General features: G+C 44.0%; 1 protein-coding gene across 5 annotated transcripts in view; it reads right to left on the reverse strand.

Annotated features, from left to right (window-relative positions):
- Nucleotides 1–6,616, reverse strand: part of BRAF (B-Raf proto-oncogene, serine/threonine kinase) — an 80,466-nt gene extending 73,850 nt beyond the window's left edge. For 2 of the 5 annotated variants that reach the window (XM_060245673.1, XM_060245675.1), the window contains exon 1: nt 6,262–6,616. In XM_060245673.1, the coding sequence (XP_060101656.1) occupies nt 6,262–6,393 (132 nt within the window). In that variant the 5' untranslated portion in view covers nt 6,394–6,616. The remainder of the gene's footprint in view (nt 1–6,261) is intronic. The other 3 variants (XM_060245677.1, XM_060245674.1, XM_060245678.1) reach the window with 2 other exon arrangements.
- Between the last annotated feature and the right edge of the window lie 11,155 nt (nt 6,617–17,771).

Genomic DNA, 17,771 nt, shown 5'->3' on the forward strand with positions numbered 1-17,771 from the left:
AACTTGCCAAGGTAACAAAAACACCCTCGCCGCTTGTGAGTGCGCTTGTGGAATGCTGATGCTGAGCCAGTAATGATACATCTATTTTCAACACAAAGAGTGAGTTTATTTTTAGTTAACAAAACTGATTTCAACCATGGGCAAATAATTATTTAGAGACTATAAACTAGGAGAGTTTATATAGCGAATACCTGGGCTTTAACATTTTACTCAATAAGACAGAGTAACTGATTGAAAAGATACCTTCAGTTAAACCAGGAAAATAAATACATACACACACATGTATCTGACTTATGGTGACCCTACGGAGGTGTCGAACTCATTTTTTTGAGGGCCGGATCTGACATAAATGAGACTTTGTTGGGCTGGGCCATGTTGGGCTGGGCCATGTTGGGCCAGGTCATGTGTGTACCTATTTAAGATTAGGTAGCAGAGATATAAACTTTTTAAAGGACATGGACAAACATGACTAAAGGGTTTTTGTTAACTTAAAATAAAACATGCTTAAAACATTAGCACTTGTTGGTCTAAAAAATGCTTTCTTTGTATTTCTTCCATGGGATCCAGGGAACTGGGCAAAGGAAGCTCTGGCTCTTTCCCTCCCTCCCCAGGAAGGGGAGAAGCCTCAACCAATGGAGAAAATTGAGGTTTTGCTCTGTAGCTCCTGTACAATTGAGCAAGCCTTGTAAAGCAAACTGAGATGCAGATGGAAGCAAGATATAGGGAGAAGGAAACAGATGACAGCCAGTTGCTCGGGGGCCTGATTCAGCCCCCGGGCTGCATGTTTGACACCCCTGCTATATGGTTTTCAAGGTTCAGAGGTGGTTTGCCGTGTCATGACCCTGATATTCCATGGAAGTCTCCCATCCAAATACTGATAAAGGTCAACCTTGCTTAGCTTCCAACATAAAAGAAACATGCAGGGCTGGCACCTTGGAAGAGGCATTCCCTCTCTCACAAACAGGGAATGCCTCTTCTCATATGGCACCTGCTAAGATACATAAATGTATCAGCTAGAAATAAAGCATGTTATTTGCTTCAAAACTATATTATTCACATGGAAATCATGCAGATTTAATATAACCCATTACTGTATTGAGAGTCAACTGAGATTTCTTTAAGCAGATGATATCCTATTGAATGCTTTCCATCTCTTGGAATGGCAATATTAGCCTTGCTCAGTACAGGTGCATAAGTAATTTTCCCCAACAACATGCCTGCCAATCTGATTATAGTCACCTTGCATTTTTTCTCCAGAAAAATGTTAACTTTTCCAAGATGAGTTGGCAAAAAACACAATTTTCAATTGACAACACTGCTAGACTGCTCAGCTGTTCTTCAGGCTCGTCAACTGCAGACAATTCTTTCAAACAGATCGCTTATGAAGGGTTCAGTCCCTCAGCAACCTGCTTCTCCATACCTAATATCTCATTTTCAGTGCTGACTGCTTTTCATGTCTCCAAGATACTTACAAGACCACACCAAGTCTGCACAATTTATAACACACCAAGTTAACTGCAACTCACCAGCCACATACAGCAGGTTAGCAGAGCCCAGTTAAAGCTCCTGTTATTGCTGCTAGCTGGGGACTGCAAAAACACTAGTTGCCCAGGTATGTTGTAGGACAAACTTTCTTGACTTTCATAGGCCTCAACCAAGGCACAAGATTAAAAATTAGATATGTCATCCAATGCTAGTCATCTTATTGATTAAACCAATCAAATGCCATGGAGACCACATATCTTCAACATGCACTTTAAAAAATAAACTGACTGAATCTCAATGCATAATCAAGTCAAGGAACTGTAACCCCATCCACTGTTTAAGCAATCCATCCACAACCTCGAAATAAAAGTTTAGCTGAACTTTCTTGAAAAAGTAAAATGGTGACACATGGTAAGATCACGGCAGGTCAGTTCAACAGTCCTTCATTCAGAACTTTAAAAATCCTTAGATACAATTAGAAAGCTGCTGGCCAGCAAACAATAATATGGATAGTAAAACTAAGGCTGATTCCCACTCATGAGGAACAGTGGCCAAAAAACCAGCCAGTTTGGTGTAGTGGTTAAGTGTGTGGACTCTTATCTGGGAGAACCAGGTTTGATTCCCCATTCCTTCACTTGCAGCTGGAATGGTCTTAGGTCAGCCATAGCTCTCGTAGGAGTTGTCCTTGAAAGGGCAGCTGCTGTCAGAGCTCTCTCAGCCCCACCTACCTCACAGAGTGTCTGTTGTGGGTCAGGAAGGTAAAGGAGATTGTGACCGCTCTGAGACTCTGAGATTCAGAGTATAGGGCAGGATATAAATCCAATATCATCTTCAACTCAAAATGCAGAAGCAAGAAACTCAAGCTTAACAGAGAGGAGCATGCAGCCAGCACCAAATTATTTTTAAGCTGTTTAATGTTTTTAATGTAAATGTTTTTATTGAAAGGTATGTATTGTGAGCTGCCCTGAGCCTGCTTCGGTGGGAGGGCAGGATATAAATCCAATAAAATAAATAAGTGTGGCAAAGAACTCCCTTTCAGATATTTTGAAGTGAACATAACTAGGGCCACAGGAAATTTCAAGCAAAACTGAGTTACCATGTTATTGTACACAAAGGCTCTCAAAATATGCTATATAAAAGCTTAATCAATTCTTCTTAAGTGGTGGTGTTGGAAAGTATCAAGCCACCGCTAACTTATGGTGACCCCATAGGGTTTTCAAGGCAAGTGACGTTTCGAGGTGGTTTGCCATTCCTTGTCTCCCAACCCTGGACTTCCTTCGAGTCCACCCAGATACTAATCAGGACCCTGCTTAGCTTCTGAGATCAGACAAGATTAGGTTACTGGCACAGGGTCCACCCCATTCACACCACTCCATGCAAGTATACTTATTACCAAAATGCCTGTGGGGCAGCATCTTTCTTTTACCAGATGCTTCTCTACTGCTATCCCTAAACGCAGCCTGAAATAATTTCCCTATTGCCTACCTATTCTGAATCTTGATACCACCATCCCCATCAAGATACATTTCACTTATCTGTGTAATGTTCTTAAAAAAATAACCCAATCACTAAAACCCCCCCTTACTAGTCTGCCTAATCAGGCATCAGAGGAAAATTACAATATGAAAAAGAAAAAAAGCTTTCTCTTAAAAGACTAGACCTTGGGGTCATCCAATAAAATGTATTATTGTTCAGTCTACAAGAAAACCTAAATACTTAGGGGTATTTCTATGCTGCTTTCCCCACAAGGGATCCAAAGAACGTTACAGAAGTTTCCTGTTCCACCTAAGCAATATAACTTTACTAATGGCCCAGGCTAGCCCAATATTGGAAGCTAAGCAATGTCAGCCCTGGTCAGTATTTGGATGGGAAACCACCAGAGCTGATATGCAAAGGCAGGTAATGGCAAACCACCTATTAGTCTCTTGCTTGAAAACACTAGGTCAATATAAGTCGGCTGGGACTTGGCAGCATTTCATACACCCAGTGAAAATTAGTTTGAGTCATGCAGTAGAAGTAAATAATTCTTTGCCACAATATACAGCAGGCACCTCTAGTTCACAAGGCTTCAAAAACAAAAATCCTATAGGGAATCCATCTATCAATCATATTAGTAATGACAGACAAAAGGAACTTCCATATTCAGAAGCAGTAGACCTTTGATTGCCCCAACACCTGGCAGATGCTTCTGGGGGGAGGTAATTAAGCCTTCTTTATGAGCAACTCTGATTACCAGGAATCCATTGTTAGCAATAGTAATGAGACTAGATTCTTACATGGAATTCTTACTAACAAATTGTAGGCGAGCAGCCAGCCATCAGCATGAAAGCATTACTATGGCCAAGTCTTTGCATGCATATGTACATTAAAAAGTATTGGGATAATTGTGTTTATTCTGTAATGAGCCAGTCATCTTTCCATAACCCAAGATACATATTTCCGTATCTCAATAAGATGCACAATATACATAGTGCATGTATACCCCTTTAGAATAAAGTATTACACGAAAACCAACAACAGCTCTCTATAGTCAGATCCCCATTTTGAAGACAAAGGCTGAAGTTGAGGCAGAGAGAGATTCAACCAAGACCCTTAGTGAGTTCATGACAGAGGTGAGATTTGAATGGGGAACTTGCTGCTGAAGCTATGGCATTACATCAGTCCTCCCCATTTCTGCAACACAAACAAACTTAGTACACACTCTGAGTGAATTATATTTTGCTTAGAAATACTCTGTATGAGAAAGACAGAAAAAGATATCACAAATATTTGAATTGTCTGCACTAAAATGTAGGTAGCTGCTGTCAACCATGGATTTGCCATAAGCCCTATACCTGTCATAAAAGACACAGTTCTATGACAACTCTCAATATTACAAATAATTATGTAAAGCAGAGGTAGCCAACAGTAGCTCTCCAGAAGTTTTTTGCCTACAACTCCCATCAGCCCCAGCCAGCATGGCCAATGGCTGAGGGTTGATGGGAGTTGTAGTCAAAAAACTTCTGGAGAGCTACCATTGGCCACCCCGATGTAAAGCATACTAGAGTAAAAAAAATGCATCATAGCACTAAAGTCAAAGAAAGTGTACTAGATGTTCTCTAGTGTGACCTTATCTTGCCCCACAGTTTTAAGCACCTCAATGTCAGACTATAGTTATAGAGTAAGAATAAGCAATGTAACTCTTATTTCTTGGCCTCCATATTTCATACATAACTACAAAAGCCACAGGAGCCCTGTCAGAGAGCCTCCAATCTGCAATACAAAAGCATCTGGTACAGTTCTGAATATGACAGCTCTCACTAAGCAGCTATACAAAAAGCATGTGTTACTGATAACTCAGCAAGCTACATTTGCACGTACTTTCTGATCATATGCTTGTAAGAATCATCTCACCCCATCCCTGCCCCTATAAGCTGTTTTAGAAACATTTACTTGTGAAACTATGTCACATAAATAAAGACCTGGGCCTTGATTATGGCACGCAGCATCAGAGCTCAATGCAATTTTCTGCACCAGAGATTAATTTGGGTGCAAGAAATCACTCTACTTCACCACCACCAAACAAGGAGCCTAACAAAGCCCACAGCCCCATCCTTGCCCAAGAGGCCACGTGACTCTGGCTTAAAAAAAAATACAATCCACAGGGAGCTTTCAACACCTCTGTCTTGCAGGGTAACAACCCAACCCACCTACTCAAACAGCTGTACAAATTGGTCCTGTCAAAGCACAAGCAAATCAACCTCTGCAAAAGACAGATGGGGGGGGGGGGGGCTGAAGAGATGCTTTGGCTTCTCCCTCCCTCATTGAATTCCTTTAACCTTCCAGGGAACCTAGTTAATTCCAGAGAGAGCTGCACATGGGCTCCCAGGGTGGAATGGGGAATGCAGATGGAACTTTTTGTTCCAGGTAATTTACCCGGACACACAAGTTGCCTGCAAGAGAAGCCAAAAAAGCAAGAAAAAGAAAATACGAATAGAATAACAAAAGCAAATCGAGGCCCTTTAAATACCAGTGGAATATGACCGGGGGGGGGGGGGGGGGAGAGAGATCCCAAATCTGGTCAGCCTCTTCCCCTGCCGGCAGCAACTTGGGCTGCCAACTTTTCGCCGGGCTGTGGCGCCTGTGCCTCCAGCAGCAGCAGCAGCTCGAAGGTGCTGACATGAGCAGGTGATCCTGTTTGTCTCGCTGCTGGGAGCAGAGGTCCATCAGTGGCCACAGCGTATTATTGGAACTCTCTGTCCGTGTCAGTGATGCTCTGTATTCTTGATGCTTGGAGGGGAGCACAGTGGGAGGGCTTCTAGCCCCACTGATGGACCTCCTGATGGCACCTGGGTTTTTTTGGCCACTGTGTGACACAGTGTTGGACTGGAGGGGCCACTGGCCTCATCCAACATGGCTTCTCTTATGTTCTTAAACCTTCACCTGCACAAGGCAGGCAGGGGGAGGGTAAAGATTCCCCCCTTCCCCCATCTTTGGCTGTTCCCAACAGATTCCAATTCCCCCCCTACCTTTGCCTCACTTCGCTTCTGGCCCCGCCGTCCCCCTCCGCAGCCAACTCAGACCCTGCTGCTGCTGGGGGCATCCTCCGCTAGCCACGCATCTCCAGCGCCCCAAGCCCGCAGCCCCCCTGCTGCCATTCTGCGGCCGACACCCCACAGAGCAGCCCGCCCGCCTGCCCGCCTTGCCCCGTAGGATCCCCTCAGCCACGGGAACGGGGGAGGGGGGGTCTCGCGTTGCCAGGCCGGTCCTCCCGCCAGCCTCCTTCTCCGCCCTCACCTCCTCAGGGACGGCGGGGTCTCCTCCGGCGCTGCCGCTGCCCCCCGCGTAGCAGGCCCCAGGCGGAGGCGGCTCGGGCTCCATGTCCCCGTTGAAGAGCGAGGCCCCCTCGGCGCTGCTCAGCGCCGCCATCTTGGACCGAAGCGCTGGGGAGGGGGAGGGGGCCGAGGAGGAGAAGGAGGGAGGAGGAGAGGGGGAGCCGTGTCGCCCCTGACGACCCGGCCGCCCCCAGCCGCGACCCGTAGCGGAAGGAGGGGAAGGAGGAGGAAGGGAAGAAAAACCGAGGAATCCGCAGCGAGAGGCTTCTAGGAGGCTACACGTCACACCCCGACCGTGACGTCACCCAGAATCGCCGCCAGCGCGCATGCCCGAAGGGACGTCACCGGGAAACACCCTGACGTCATGACGCGAGCCCCCCGCCCGCGCGTCACCTAGGGAACCCGGAGGGCGCGGAGCTGCTGCGCCACGCCTCCTGACCCCTCCCCGCCCTCGAGTTGTTGTTGTCAGTAGGGTTCCCTCCTCCTTTGGAAAAGCGTTGCTTAATCTATTTTTGTCGCCGGCAACTAATGCGGCTTCGTATACTAATTAATGTAAATGCAAGGAAATGTAACATTTCTTAGCAGCTGTGCGGGTTTCCAAAAAGGCAAAAGTCAAGTAAACAACGACAAAAGGCTACTCAGAATGCAAAAAAATAAATGAATGAATTAGAAAGTTTGAACTCCAAGGTTTCTCCAAAGCTCTAAAATCTGCCATGCTCGGGGATGCTTCTCGCACAGATGCTACAAATGATTAAATGGAGCTCCAGAGATGGGTAGAGGTTTCGGTCTGTGGCAGCAGCAAAAGGAACCAGGAGTCCAGTAGCACCTGGAAGATTTAACACAATTTATTCCCGCAGAAGCTTTGTTGAGTCAGAGCTCACTTCCATCAGATGCATGGAGCATTAATCCATAAGGAACATGTGCCACCTCCACAGATTTTGTCCAGGATGAAAATTCCATATGTCTGAGGAAGTGAGCTCTTGACTCATGAAATACTGGAATAATTTTTGGGTAGTTAGCTGTGTTGATCTGAAGCAGCAGAACAAAGTTTGAGTCCAGTGGCACCTTTAAGACCAACAAAGTCTTATTCAAGGTACAAGTTTTTGTGCTCATGCATGCATAGACTTCTGCTTTATTAAAAAGATCAGAAAGTATAACGACCACCCATGCCTGACGTTATTGGTCTTGAGGACAATTAGGCCATGCTTGTAGAGCATAAGACAAATATGTGTATTTTTCAGTCTTCAGATTGTGAGAGTGTGTGTGTGTAAAGTGCCACCAAGTTGTTTCTGATTTATGGCAGCCCTATGAATGAATAACCTCCAGAATGTCCTTTCCTTAATAGCATTGCTCAGGACTAGCAAATTTAGAGCCGTAGCTTCCTGTATCGAGTCAATCCCTGTCAAGTTGGCTTTTCCTCTTTTCCCACTGCCTTTTAACTTTTCCAAGCATTATTGTCTTTTCCATTGAGTCTTGGCTTCTCATAATGTGACCAAACTATGATAGATTCAGTTTACTCAGTTTAGCTTCTAGGGAGAATTCAGGCTTGATTCAATCTGGAACCCACTGCAACCCACGATCTGCAACCCATTCTGGTTGTTCACGGTATCTGCAAAATTCTCCTCCAACACCACATTTCAAATTATTCAACTTTCTTCTCGTTGGCTTTCTTCACGGCCCAACTTTCATGCCCATACATAGTCATGGAGAATACTATGGTATGAATTATGATAGCTCCAGTGCTTATGAGGGCATTGATATTGAAAAGTCCTCATAATTAACTGTGGAATGGAACATTTGCTAAAAGGGTATGTGATCTTCAGCTATTAAATTTACCAACTCTTGGAAGGCACAAATCTGGCGAAAGTGGAACCAGTTGGATCAAGGGCTGGCGGCTGGGTTGCCACCTCCAGGTTGAGAAATACCTGGAGATTTGGGGGGTGCAGCCTGAGGAGGACAAGGTTTGCGGGAAGGGAGGGACTTAAGTGGGGTATAATACCAAAGAGTCCATTTTTCAATGTGGCCATTTTCTCCAGGTGAACTCATCTCTGTCACCTGGAGATTAGTCATAATCCCAGAAAATTTCCAGCCACCACCTGGAAGCTGGAGCCCATGTGCCTAGGGGGCACAGCAAAGAGTTAAAAGGCGCAAGAGCCAACAGAAAGTGCACTGTTAATTTTAGGTACACAGCTAGGAATGCCAGTCTCCAAGTAGGACCTGAAGATCCGCTGGAATTGCAGCTCATCTCCAGGCAAGTTCCATCTCCAGATGCACTTATAGATAACACACAAATTATATTGCTAGCATCCAGTTAGGAGCCCAGTGGCACAGAGTAGTAAAGTTGCAGTACTGCAGTCTAAACTCTGGTCACAACCTGAGTTCAATCCCGGCGGAAGCTGGGTTCAGGTAGCCGGCTCATGATTGACTCAGCCTTTTCATCCCTCTGAGATCAGTAGAATGAGTATCCAGCTTGCTGGGGGTAAAGTGTAAATGACTAGGGGAGGCAATGGCAAACCACCCTATAAAAAGTCTGCCACGAAAATGTTGTGAAAGCAACGTCACCCCAGAGTCGGAAACAACTGGTGCTTGCACAGGGGATTACCTTTATCTTTTAAAGCCTCCAGTTGGGGCTTGGAGCTCTACCAGAAGTATAAGTGATCTCCAGATTACAAAGATCAGTTCCCCTGGGGAAAATGGTCACTTCAGGGGGTGGAGTCTATATCATTCATCCCTTGTAAGCTCCTTCCACCATCCCCCCAAATCTCCAGGAATTTTCCAAGCTGGAGATGGCAACCCTGTGTTTTCCAGAATGTCTTCTGGATGTTTAATGCCAAATGGTTAATACCTTAATAATACACTGCATACACGTGTTTTATGCATGTGTGTAAAGGTGTAAACTACAAAACACTCACCTGCATGAATTAAATGGCCTTGCTCAAAATTCCTTTCCAATTTCCTGTCCAATTTCACTTTTTCTGAAAAGGACTGATTAGTTTTCCAAGTACAAGAAGTTCTGTGGCACACATTCCTGGCAGCAGGAGTTTACAGAGCAGAGTCCATTTTCTTCTGATACCAGTTTTTTCCTTATATTAAAGAGGAAGGGGCAGCTTAGTTGTAGAATATCCCTAGGCAGAAGGTTCAGACACTGGCATCTCCAGGCAAATGGCTATCTGGGGAGTAGGGTTGGGAACCATTGCCAGTCAGAACATATGAACACATGAAGCTGCCTTATACTGAATCAGACCCTTGGTCCATCAAAGTCAATATTGTCTACTCAGACTGGCAGCGGCTCTCCAGGGTCTCAAGCTGAGGTTTTTCACGCCTACTTGCCTGGACCCTTTTCAGTTGGAGATACTGGGGGTTGAACCTGGGACCTTCTGCTTACCAAGCAGATGCTCTCCCACTGAGCCACCATCCCTCCCTCCTCAGTGGGCAATGGATGGGCAATGATGAGCTAGAAGGACCAGTGGTCTGATTCTGTGTAAGGCAGCTTCATAGATTAGAGGCAACATTCCTATGAGCCATCATAAATGGGAGTAGGCAAGCCCCATTATACCAGCTGGGCTTTAGTTCTGAATATGGCTGGACCATAGCTTTTTCTGTAGGAAAAGCTCAGCAGGAACTCATTTGTATATTAGGCCACACCCATGATGTCACCATTGTTTCACACAGGGCTTTTTTGTGGAAAAATCCCAGCAGGAACTCATTTGCATATTGTCACACACCCTGACACTGCGTTCCTGTGTGTTCCTGCTCAAAAAAAGCCCTGGGCTGGACAGAACACCACTGAAACTCCCTGGTCATGGGATCTGAAAAAGTGGTTTAGCAAAAAGCAGCAGTGAATCTGATTTCAGTGTTTCAAAAAAGAGCTCTCTGTTCTTTCCTACGTGATGGCACAAAAACAGGGGCCAAATGAAATGCTTTTAACAAAGGTGTGTGTGTTTGTCCTCCCCACCCATCTCTTTCTGGTCGAAAAGCTATCAGGAGGGAAAGGTCTGGGCTGAAAAATTAAAATTAAAAAATTGATGCTGCAAAAGCCTTAAAGACACAGGAGATTTGTTTGCCTTAAATGTGGTAAACAGTCAAAAGCTGGCCTCTCTCCTGTTCCCTCCATTCGATGAAGAAAATTGCATCTGGCAACTGGCCAGAAAGAGGGGAGAGGGAATGATTGTCATGTGAGTTGGAAATCAGCCTGTTGGGAACCATGTCTGCCGTGGAAGTCTGATTTCTTTTTGCTTATTAGGGTTGCTGTGTTCCCCTGGTTACTGGCAAGGGATGGAGAGGTAGAATTACCAGATCTGGGTTGGGAATTTCCTGGAGATTTGGGGATGGAGCCTGGGGAGGACAAGAACCTTACCTCACTGAAGTACAATGCCATAGAGTCCACCCTCCAAAGCATCCATTTTCTTCAGGGGAACTGATCTCTCTTGTCTGGAGATGATCTGTAATTCCAGGGGATCCCTAGGTTCCTGCTGGTGGCTGGCATTCCTGTTTCTTACATATAGCACAGCTACCATAAGGTCACACTTAGATAGGGTTGCCAGGCCCCACTGGTAGGGGATGGGGGGGGGATAGGGACACCAAATCCAAGTTGGGAAACTCCTGGAGATCTGAGAGTGGAGCCTGGGGGGGACAGGGACTTCAGTGGGGTACCATGCCATACTGTCTACCAAAGGAGTTGATCTCTGCAGTCTGGAGATGAGCTGTAACTCCAGGGGATCCCCAGGTCCTACCATGAGACTGGCATCCTTACGAGATAGTGAAGGAGCTGACTCTGAGAGATGGGCTGGACCACCAGGGTTACGTGTGCTTCACCTGAGGTTTGCTTGAAACAATTCCTGGAACTGATTTTGTGATGCTAGATGCTAGAGCTAATAGGATGTGGGTTCCATCATGCTGAATGGGGGCTTATTAGGTGACCTGGGATAAGTCAGTATGGGCTGTGTGGTTCACACACGATCATCACATATGAACCAGTCCGCACAAGCAGTTGCCTCCATGTATTGCACATCCCCATGGATGCAGTCATGTGGATGACAAAGCAGATGGCCCCATCAGTGAGTCCCAGGAGAGCATCAGTTTGAATCAACCCCACTGTGACTGTAGAAATTGCTGCCAGATCACTGCAGCTATGTTTGTGGATAGCCTGACTCATACAATGCCTGCTGTGCATCACAACATGGGCATGAAGGAGGATAGCTCTGGATTCACTGCTTGGAGGTGATTTTAATTAAGAACTGATTCTTAGTCCCCCACGCTTCTGTTTTCCCCACTTCTAATGTGATGCATGCAGTCAAACTCACAGATTTCACCCACACCAAGTGACTTCTGGAATACACAGATTACATGCAAGAGTTATGGCAGAAAAGGGAGGGGGGAAAGAAGTACAAGTCACTCAAACTTCCCTTTATTTTCACTGGTCTTGAAACCCTTTTCTGAAACTTTCTTGATACACATTCTCCTACTCACCTAATTTCTGCTATGGCATATTCCCGCTCTGTATCCAACTCTACTATACAGTTATTCCTTTATTTTTAATTAAATTCTTTGTAGTCCGCCTTTCTTACTGATACTTAAGGTGAATTACATAGTGTATAACAATGCATTCAGTAGGATGAGGCATCTCATAAACAACAAAATAGGACTACGATTACAGAAATTTGAAACAAAGCTAAAAATATTAGATGTTAAGTTAAACAATGCTATACAGTGAACATATAATGCACACTGTACACAGTGGTCTAGTCCAAAGCCCCATTCTCTGTAAAAAGCACCTTCCTAAACCATTCCATTATAATACTTCTGAACTAAAATGAAGCTGGACTGCCTATGTAGGAAATTTTATAGCACCATTCTTAAGTTTAAATTATAAATTGTTTATATGTGTTTTGATTTTATAATTATAAGGTATTGTTATTGTTGTACTATGACTGTGAGCCACCCAGAGTCCGCATGGAGTGGGTGGCATATAAATTTAAAGTAAATAAATAATACAGTCCTATTACCTGTATAGAAATGCCCTCCTGAACAATTCTGTTTTGCAAAGGTTGTGGAAGGACAGAAGCATGGGAGGCTTCCTGACCTCTTCAGGCAGACTATTCCACTTGCAGAGAGGGCGGGATAAAAGTCTAAAGTAATAAATAAATAAATAATATTCCACAAGAGCAATGGAAGGGCCATTTCTCTGTCATGTGATTGCCTAGGATTTAAGAGAGGCCCGTTGTGGTAGATGCCAGTGCTCAGATCTGAACTTTTCTATATCTTCTGGGCTCTTCTTCCAAAATATATTGTCCTTGATCATTTAGTAACTGATGTTCTACTCACAGCCTGTCCCAAAAGAGACACTAATAGAATTATCACTAATGGTCACATACAGCTCTTAACTCAGAACAGTTCAATGCACTGTACAGCAAATTATAACCTCTACTGGATAATGGCAGTTCACTTTCACAAGTACTGAAGTTTCAAGTTTATTTAAATTTATATCCCGCCCTTCCCAACGAAGTGGCTCAGGGCAGCTCACAACACATAAAAATCTAACATAATTTTTGGATTTAAAACATCTTACACAGTTAAAACAGTAAAATAATAAAACATATTAAAATAATAATAATAAAACATGAAGGTGGGGGGGAACCTTTTCTTGCCCACAGACAGCCCCCCAATCTGAAAAAACTCACCCATGATAATACAACATCTAGTTTGAACATGTGCACTGGTACCAGAGCTTGCAATAAACCCAGATGCCAAGTTTGCTGCCACATACACTCAGACAACACAATTATTAGACCTAAAAACATCAGCTACACCATCTCAGGCACATTCACTTGTTCATCTTCTAACATTGTATATGCCATTAATTGCCATAATGCCCTTCAGTTCTCTACATAGAGCAAACAGGTCAAAACCTATGCCAAAGGATAAATGGACAAATCTGACATCAAGAACCACAAAACTGAGAAACCTGTAGGAGAACGTTTCAGCCTCCCAGGACACTCGATGGGGGACGTCAAAGTAGCTGTTTTATTGCAAATGAATTCCTGAAAGACTAGAATGGGAGTTAGCTGAATTACAAGTTATTACAACACTCAGGATAATGGAACCCCCAGGGCTTAACAGAGATAACAGGTTCTTAACAGATGCTAAGTCACTCAGTTCTTGCATCTGTTTGTTAATTCTTTTATTATCTATATGCTAATTTGCTGCTATTCACAAGTTTCATCAACTGCTATAATCCAATTTTAGTTATATCACTTTTTTATACATCTTGACTCCAATTAGCCCTTATTTATACATCTTGACTCCAATTAGCAACTAACCCCCCCCTTCTCTACCTATATGTAATGGTTGTTGAAGTCTGTTTTAATGTAGCTAAAGAAGTGTGCATGCACACAAAAGCTTGTGACCAGAATTAAACTTCTTTGGTCTTAAGGATGCCACTGGTCTCAAACTTTGTTCTGTTGCTTTAGACCAATACAGCTACACACCTGACTTTTTAAAAAAGAAGTGTTACAGCTGATTAATAAGACAAGCAAATGATGGATTTGGTTGAATCTGTAGAAAAAATAGTGGTTGGTCTCATAGAGGATACAACCACCGCCTTCCCAAGATTGCCCTGTATGGCGAGCTCTCCACCGGCCATCGAAATAGAGGGGCACCAAAGAAGAGGTACAAGGACTCCTTGAAGAAGTCCCTTGGCACCTGTCACATCAACCATCACCAATGGTCTGACCTAGCCTCAGATCGCAAAGCATGGAGGCACACAATCCACCAGGCTGTTTCTTCTTTTGAGAACGCACGCATAGCTGGTCTTGAGGACAAAAGGAGATTGAGGAAGAATCGCACTGCTACAGCACCAACCCTAAATCAGACTTTTCCCTGCAGCCACTGTGGCCGGACCTGCCTGTCCCGCATTGGTCTTGTCAGCCACCAGCGAGCCTGCAGCAGACGTGGACTATTGCACCCTTCTTAAATCTTCGTTCGCGAAGCCAAGCCGAGAGAGAGAGAGAGAGAGACAAGGGTTCCCTGAGAAATGCTCCCTTCTTGTTTGAAATATTCAAAGCAATACAAGAGAGCACTATAAAGAGCAATATGTGTGTGCAGTGAGGGGGGGGAGATATGAACTCATAGCAGCTTTCCATCGTAACCCTCACTGAAGCTTTTAAAACAAACTTCTTAACAGACTAACAAATGGGGTTTTATATCCATTAAGACTGTTTCTTTTGTACATTTGAATGTACTTTACTACATCTCTTTACTCTTACGCCAGGTGCAAATAGTTGATGGGGTTTGTCTGAATATTATTGTAGCTGGTTACTGTTGTTCTTTATTTGGTTTTCCAATCAGTTAACTGTATAATGGCAAAATATGATAGCATGTTATATACCTGCCCAGATCCCATGCCTTCAACAAATGCACAATAAACTTACTTCTTCCAGATACACTGACTGCCATGTAGGTCTGACACACAGCTGTTAAAATAAGATCCCTGTAAGAAAATTAGTCATGAAGACCACATGAGCAGCATAATTTGAGAAGGCCAAGAAGAAGGCCATGTGGTCTATCAAGTTAAGTCTGCCTTCTCCAAGTGGTTTGTTAGATAGTATCTCAATCTGGAGAGTATGACCCTGATGTTGGGATGTAGGTCAGCAAAACAAGGAGCACTCACCTTTCTGAGTAGAAAATTCTACAGAATGTGCAAAATTGAATCATTCAGGGGGCATTTTTATAAATATATGACAGACTTATAGTGAGTGGTTTGGATCCTGCTAGAAGTTCCATGGGGACAGGGATGAGGGACATTTTGTGCCAATTCTCTCCCACAGCAGCCCCAAATGTACCCTAAAATGCTGCTGTTGGAGAACATGTGACCCCCCCCCCCAGGAATAGCTAGAGGGAAACTGGAAAGACAGGTCTAGGCTCACTTGTGGATGAGACTTTACCTTCCCAGCAGAAACACAACACTCAACTGTGGCAAGGACTGAAAGAGAATGCTCTTTGACCCACCTGAATGGAAGATGCTCCACCAGACACTTGAGAGGACTAGCAGGACCAGTTCTGCTTTGCCTGCTAGCATCCTGTGGAAAATCCTTCTGAAAACTGTCGACAGTAAAGCACATTCCAAAATGTGGAGGGAGGACATCATATCACTCTATGGATATTGAATAATATCATATAGCAGAGATCTGGTAATGAACCCAGCAGACCAGGGCTCAAATTCACACTCATTTTGGCTGATGTTGGGCTGATCTCTGTCAACCTAATCCAATTTAAAGGGCTGTTATATTTACATATGAGATTTCCCTATCTTTAAAATGTTCTGAGAGAGAAGGTGGGAAATAAATGAGATATACAGGATCAAGACGTAAGGGGAAGTTTTAAGTCTACACTGAAGGTTTTTAAAAACAGGTGGTTATTCCAAAAATATCAGCGGTAAACATTCCAAACAGGAGTGTAACAAAAATGTGTATCCTACTGCTACAGGTCATTATGGACCGGTACACTCTGTGGCAGATCTTCAACCAGACTCGAGCTCTTTGAATCAAATATACTGTTATTGTAGGACAGAATTGAGAACATAAAACATTTTTTAAAAAGCTATATATATATTCTTGTCAACCGAAGATTTGAATGTCAAAAACCCCCTTCATACAAATGTTGAAATAAGTCATACTTTAGTATTGCTTTCGACCCACATTTATCTTTAAGAGCAACAACTGTCCATCTGAACAAATGCAGAATTTCCAAGAACTAGGGTCCCCTCTATTTAACTGATATTACTATATACCAAGGGTGGCCAACGGTAGCTCTCCAGATGTTTTTTGCCTACAACTCCCATCAGCCCCAGCCAGCATGGACAATGGCTGGGGCTGATGGGAGTTGTAGGCAAAAAAAATCTGGAGAGCTACCGTTGGCCACCCCTGCTATATACCCCATCCCCCACTTCTAGTTCATTTGTGAATGGTCTCTTGACTAATCAGCTAGGGTCATTCACAAGTCGCTTTCTCTATGGAGCTATAAACTCCTCTACCTAAAATAATACTGCACTGTTGACATACATGATCATGGATTCTCCAAAATGAAACAGGAATAAAGAAATGTATTCCTTTGAGAATCCAAAGAAAGAACTAAGATCAGAATTATTTTTAACCTCAGCATCATTCAGCAATGAGCAAGTCCAAGAAACTGGCATATGCTAATTTTTGCAAAATGGGAGCTGAAATCCTACAAGCCCCCCCTCTGCTATCCAAACAGCAACTCCAACTTATGCTTAGGAAAGGAAAGGTCCCCTGTGCAAGGATCAGTCATTTCTGACTCTGGGGTGATGTTGCTTTCACGACGTTTTCACGGCAGACTTTTTACGAGGTGGTTTGCCATTACCTTCCCCACTTTTTTTACACTTCCCCCCCCCAGCAAGCTGGGTACTCATTTTACTGATCTCAGAAGGATGGAAGGCTGAGTCAACCTCGAGCTGGCTACCTGAAAACCCAGCTTCCGCCAGGGATCGAACTCAGGTTGTGAGCAGAGCTTAGGACTGCAGTACTGCAGCTTTAACGCTCTGTGCCACGGGGCTCTGATATTATGCTTAAAAAAGTGAATTAATCAGGCAGACTGAGAAGGGAAAAAATGCCTGTGAAATATACCGCATTGTTAACTGATTGCACTCTTTGGGGCAGGGCCGTTTTTCATTTTAGCTATTCTGTATACAAGCTAGATCATTTTTGGCCATTAATGGGAGGCTACCGTTCTCTTTAGGAAGAGGCAACTTGCCAGCACCCTTTTATTTATTCAAACCTGCATGGTGTTCTGCACATGATATAGGCAAGAGGAAAAGTTCATGGTCTGAAACCTTTCTCCCTTGCCTTTCTCCCCTCACAACCCCATTAAAAAAAAAATGCCACCTAATGAACAGTTTAGAGAACACAAAAATTGCTTTGTTAGTCTTAATAAAAAGCACTACATGGCTCTCATTTTAATATTATATGACAGCATTAAAGCTGCCATGCTGTGGAAAACAAAGGTCAGTCAGTTCTACCTGAGAAGCAAAAACAAAAGCTGATATCCCACATCCCAGTTTGCGGGTGTAAGACAATAGTTACCTCGCGGATAAATATTTTACTAAATGAACAGCACAAACTAGAAGGCTATGGTTTAATCCCAAGCTGAGGCTGAAACATTTGTCAGACAAGCTTCCTTCCCAATGCTCCTTCCCACATTTTTATTTAAATGTTTATACTCCACTTTGCTACACAACAGGGGCACAAAGTTGCCTACCTAATAGTTCTCTCTTCCTCCACTCTCCTCACAACAACCCAGTGAGAGAGGTTAGCCTGCGAGTGACTGGCCCAAGTCATTCAGCAAGTTTACACAGCGGAGTACAGATTCAAACCTGGATCTCCCAGACGGTAGCCCAACGCTAACCATGGAGAGGGATGGTGGCTCAGTAGCAGAGCATCTGCTTGGTAAGCAGAA

This window comes from Heteronotia binoei, chromosome 8 (genome assembly GCF_032191835.1).
Source record: "Heteronotia binoei isolate CCM8104 ecotype False Entrance Well chromosome 8, APGP_CSIRO_Hbin_v1, whole genome shotgun sequence".
Classification (NCBI taxonomy): Eukaryota; Metazoa; Chordata; class Lepidosauria; order Squamata; family Gekkonidae; genus Heteronotia; species Heteronotia binoei.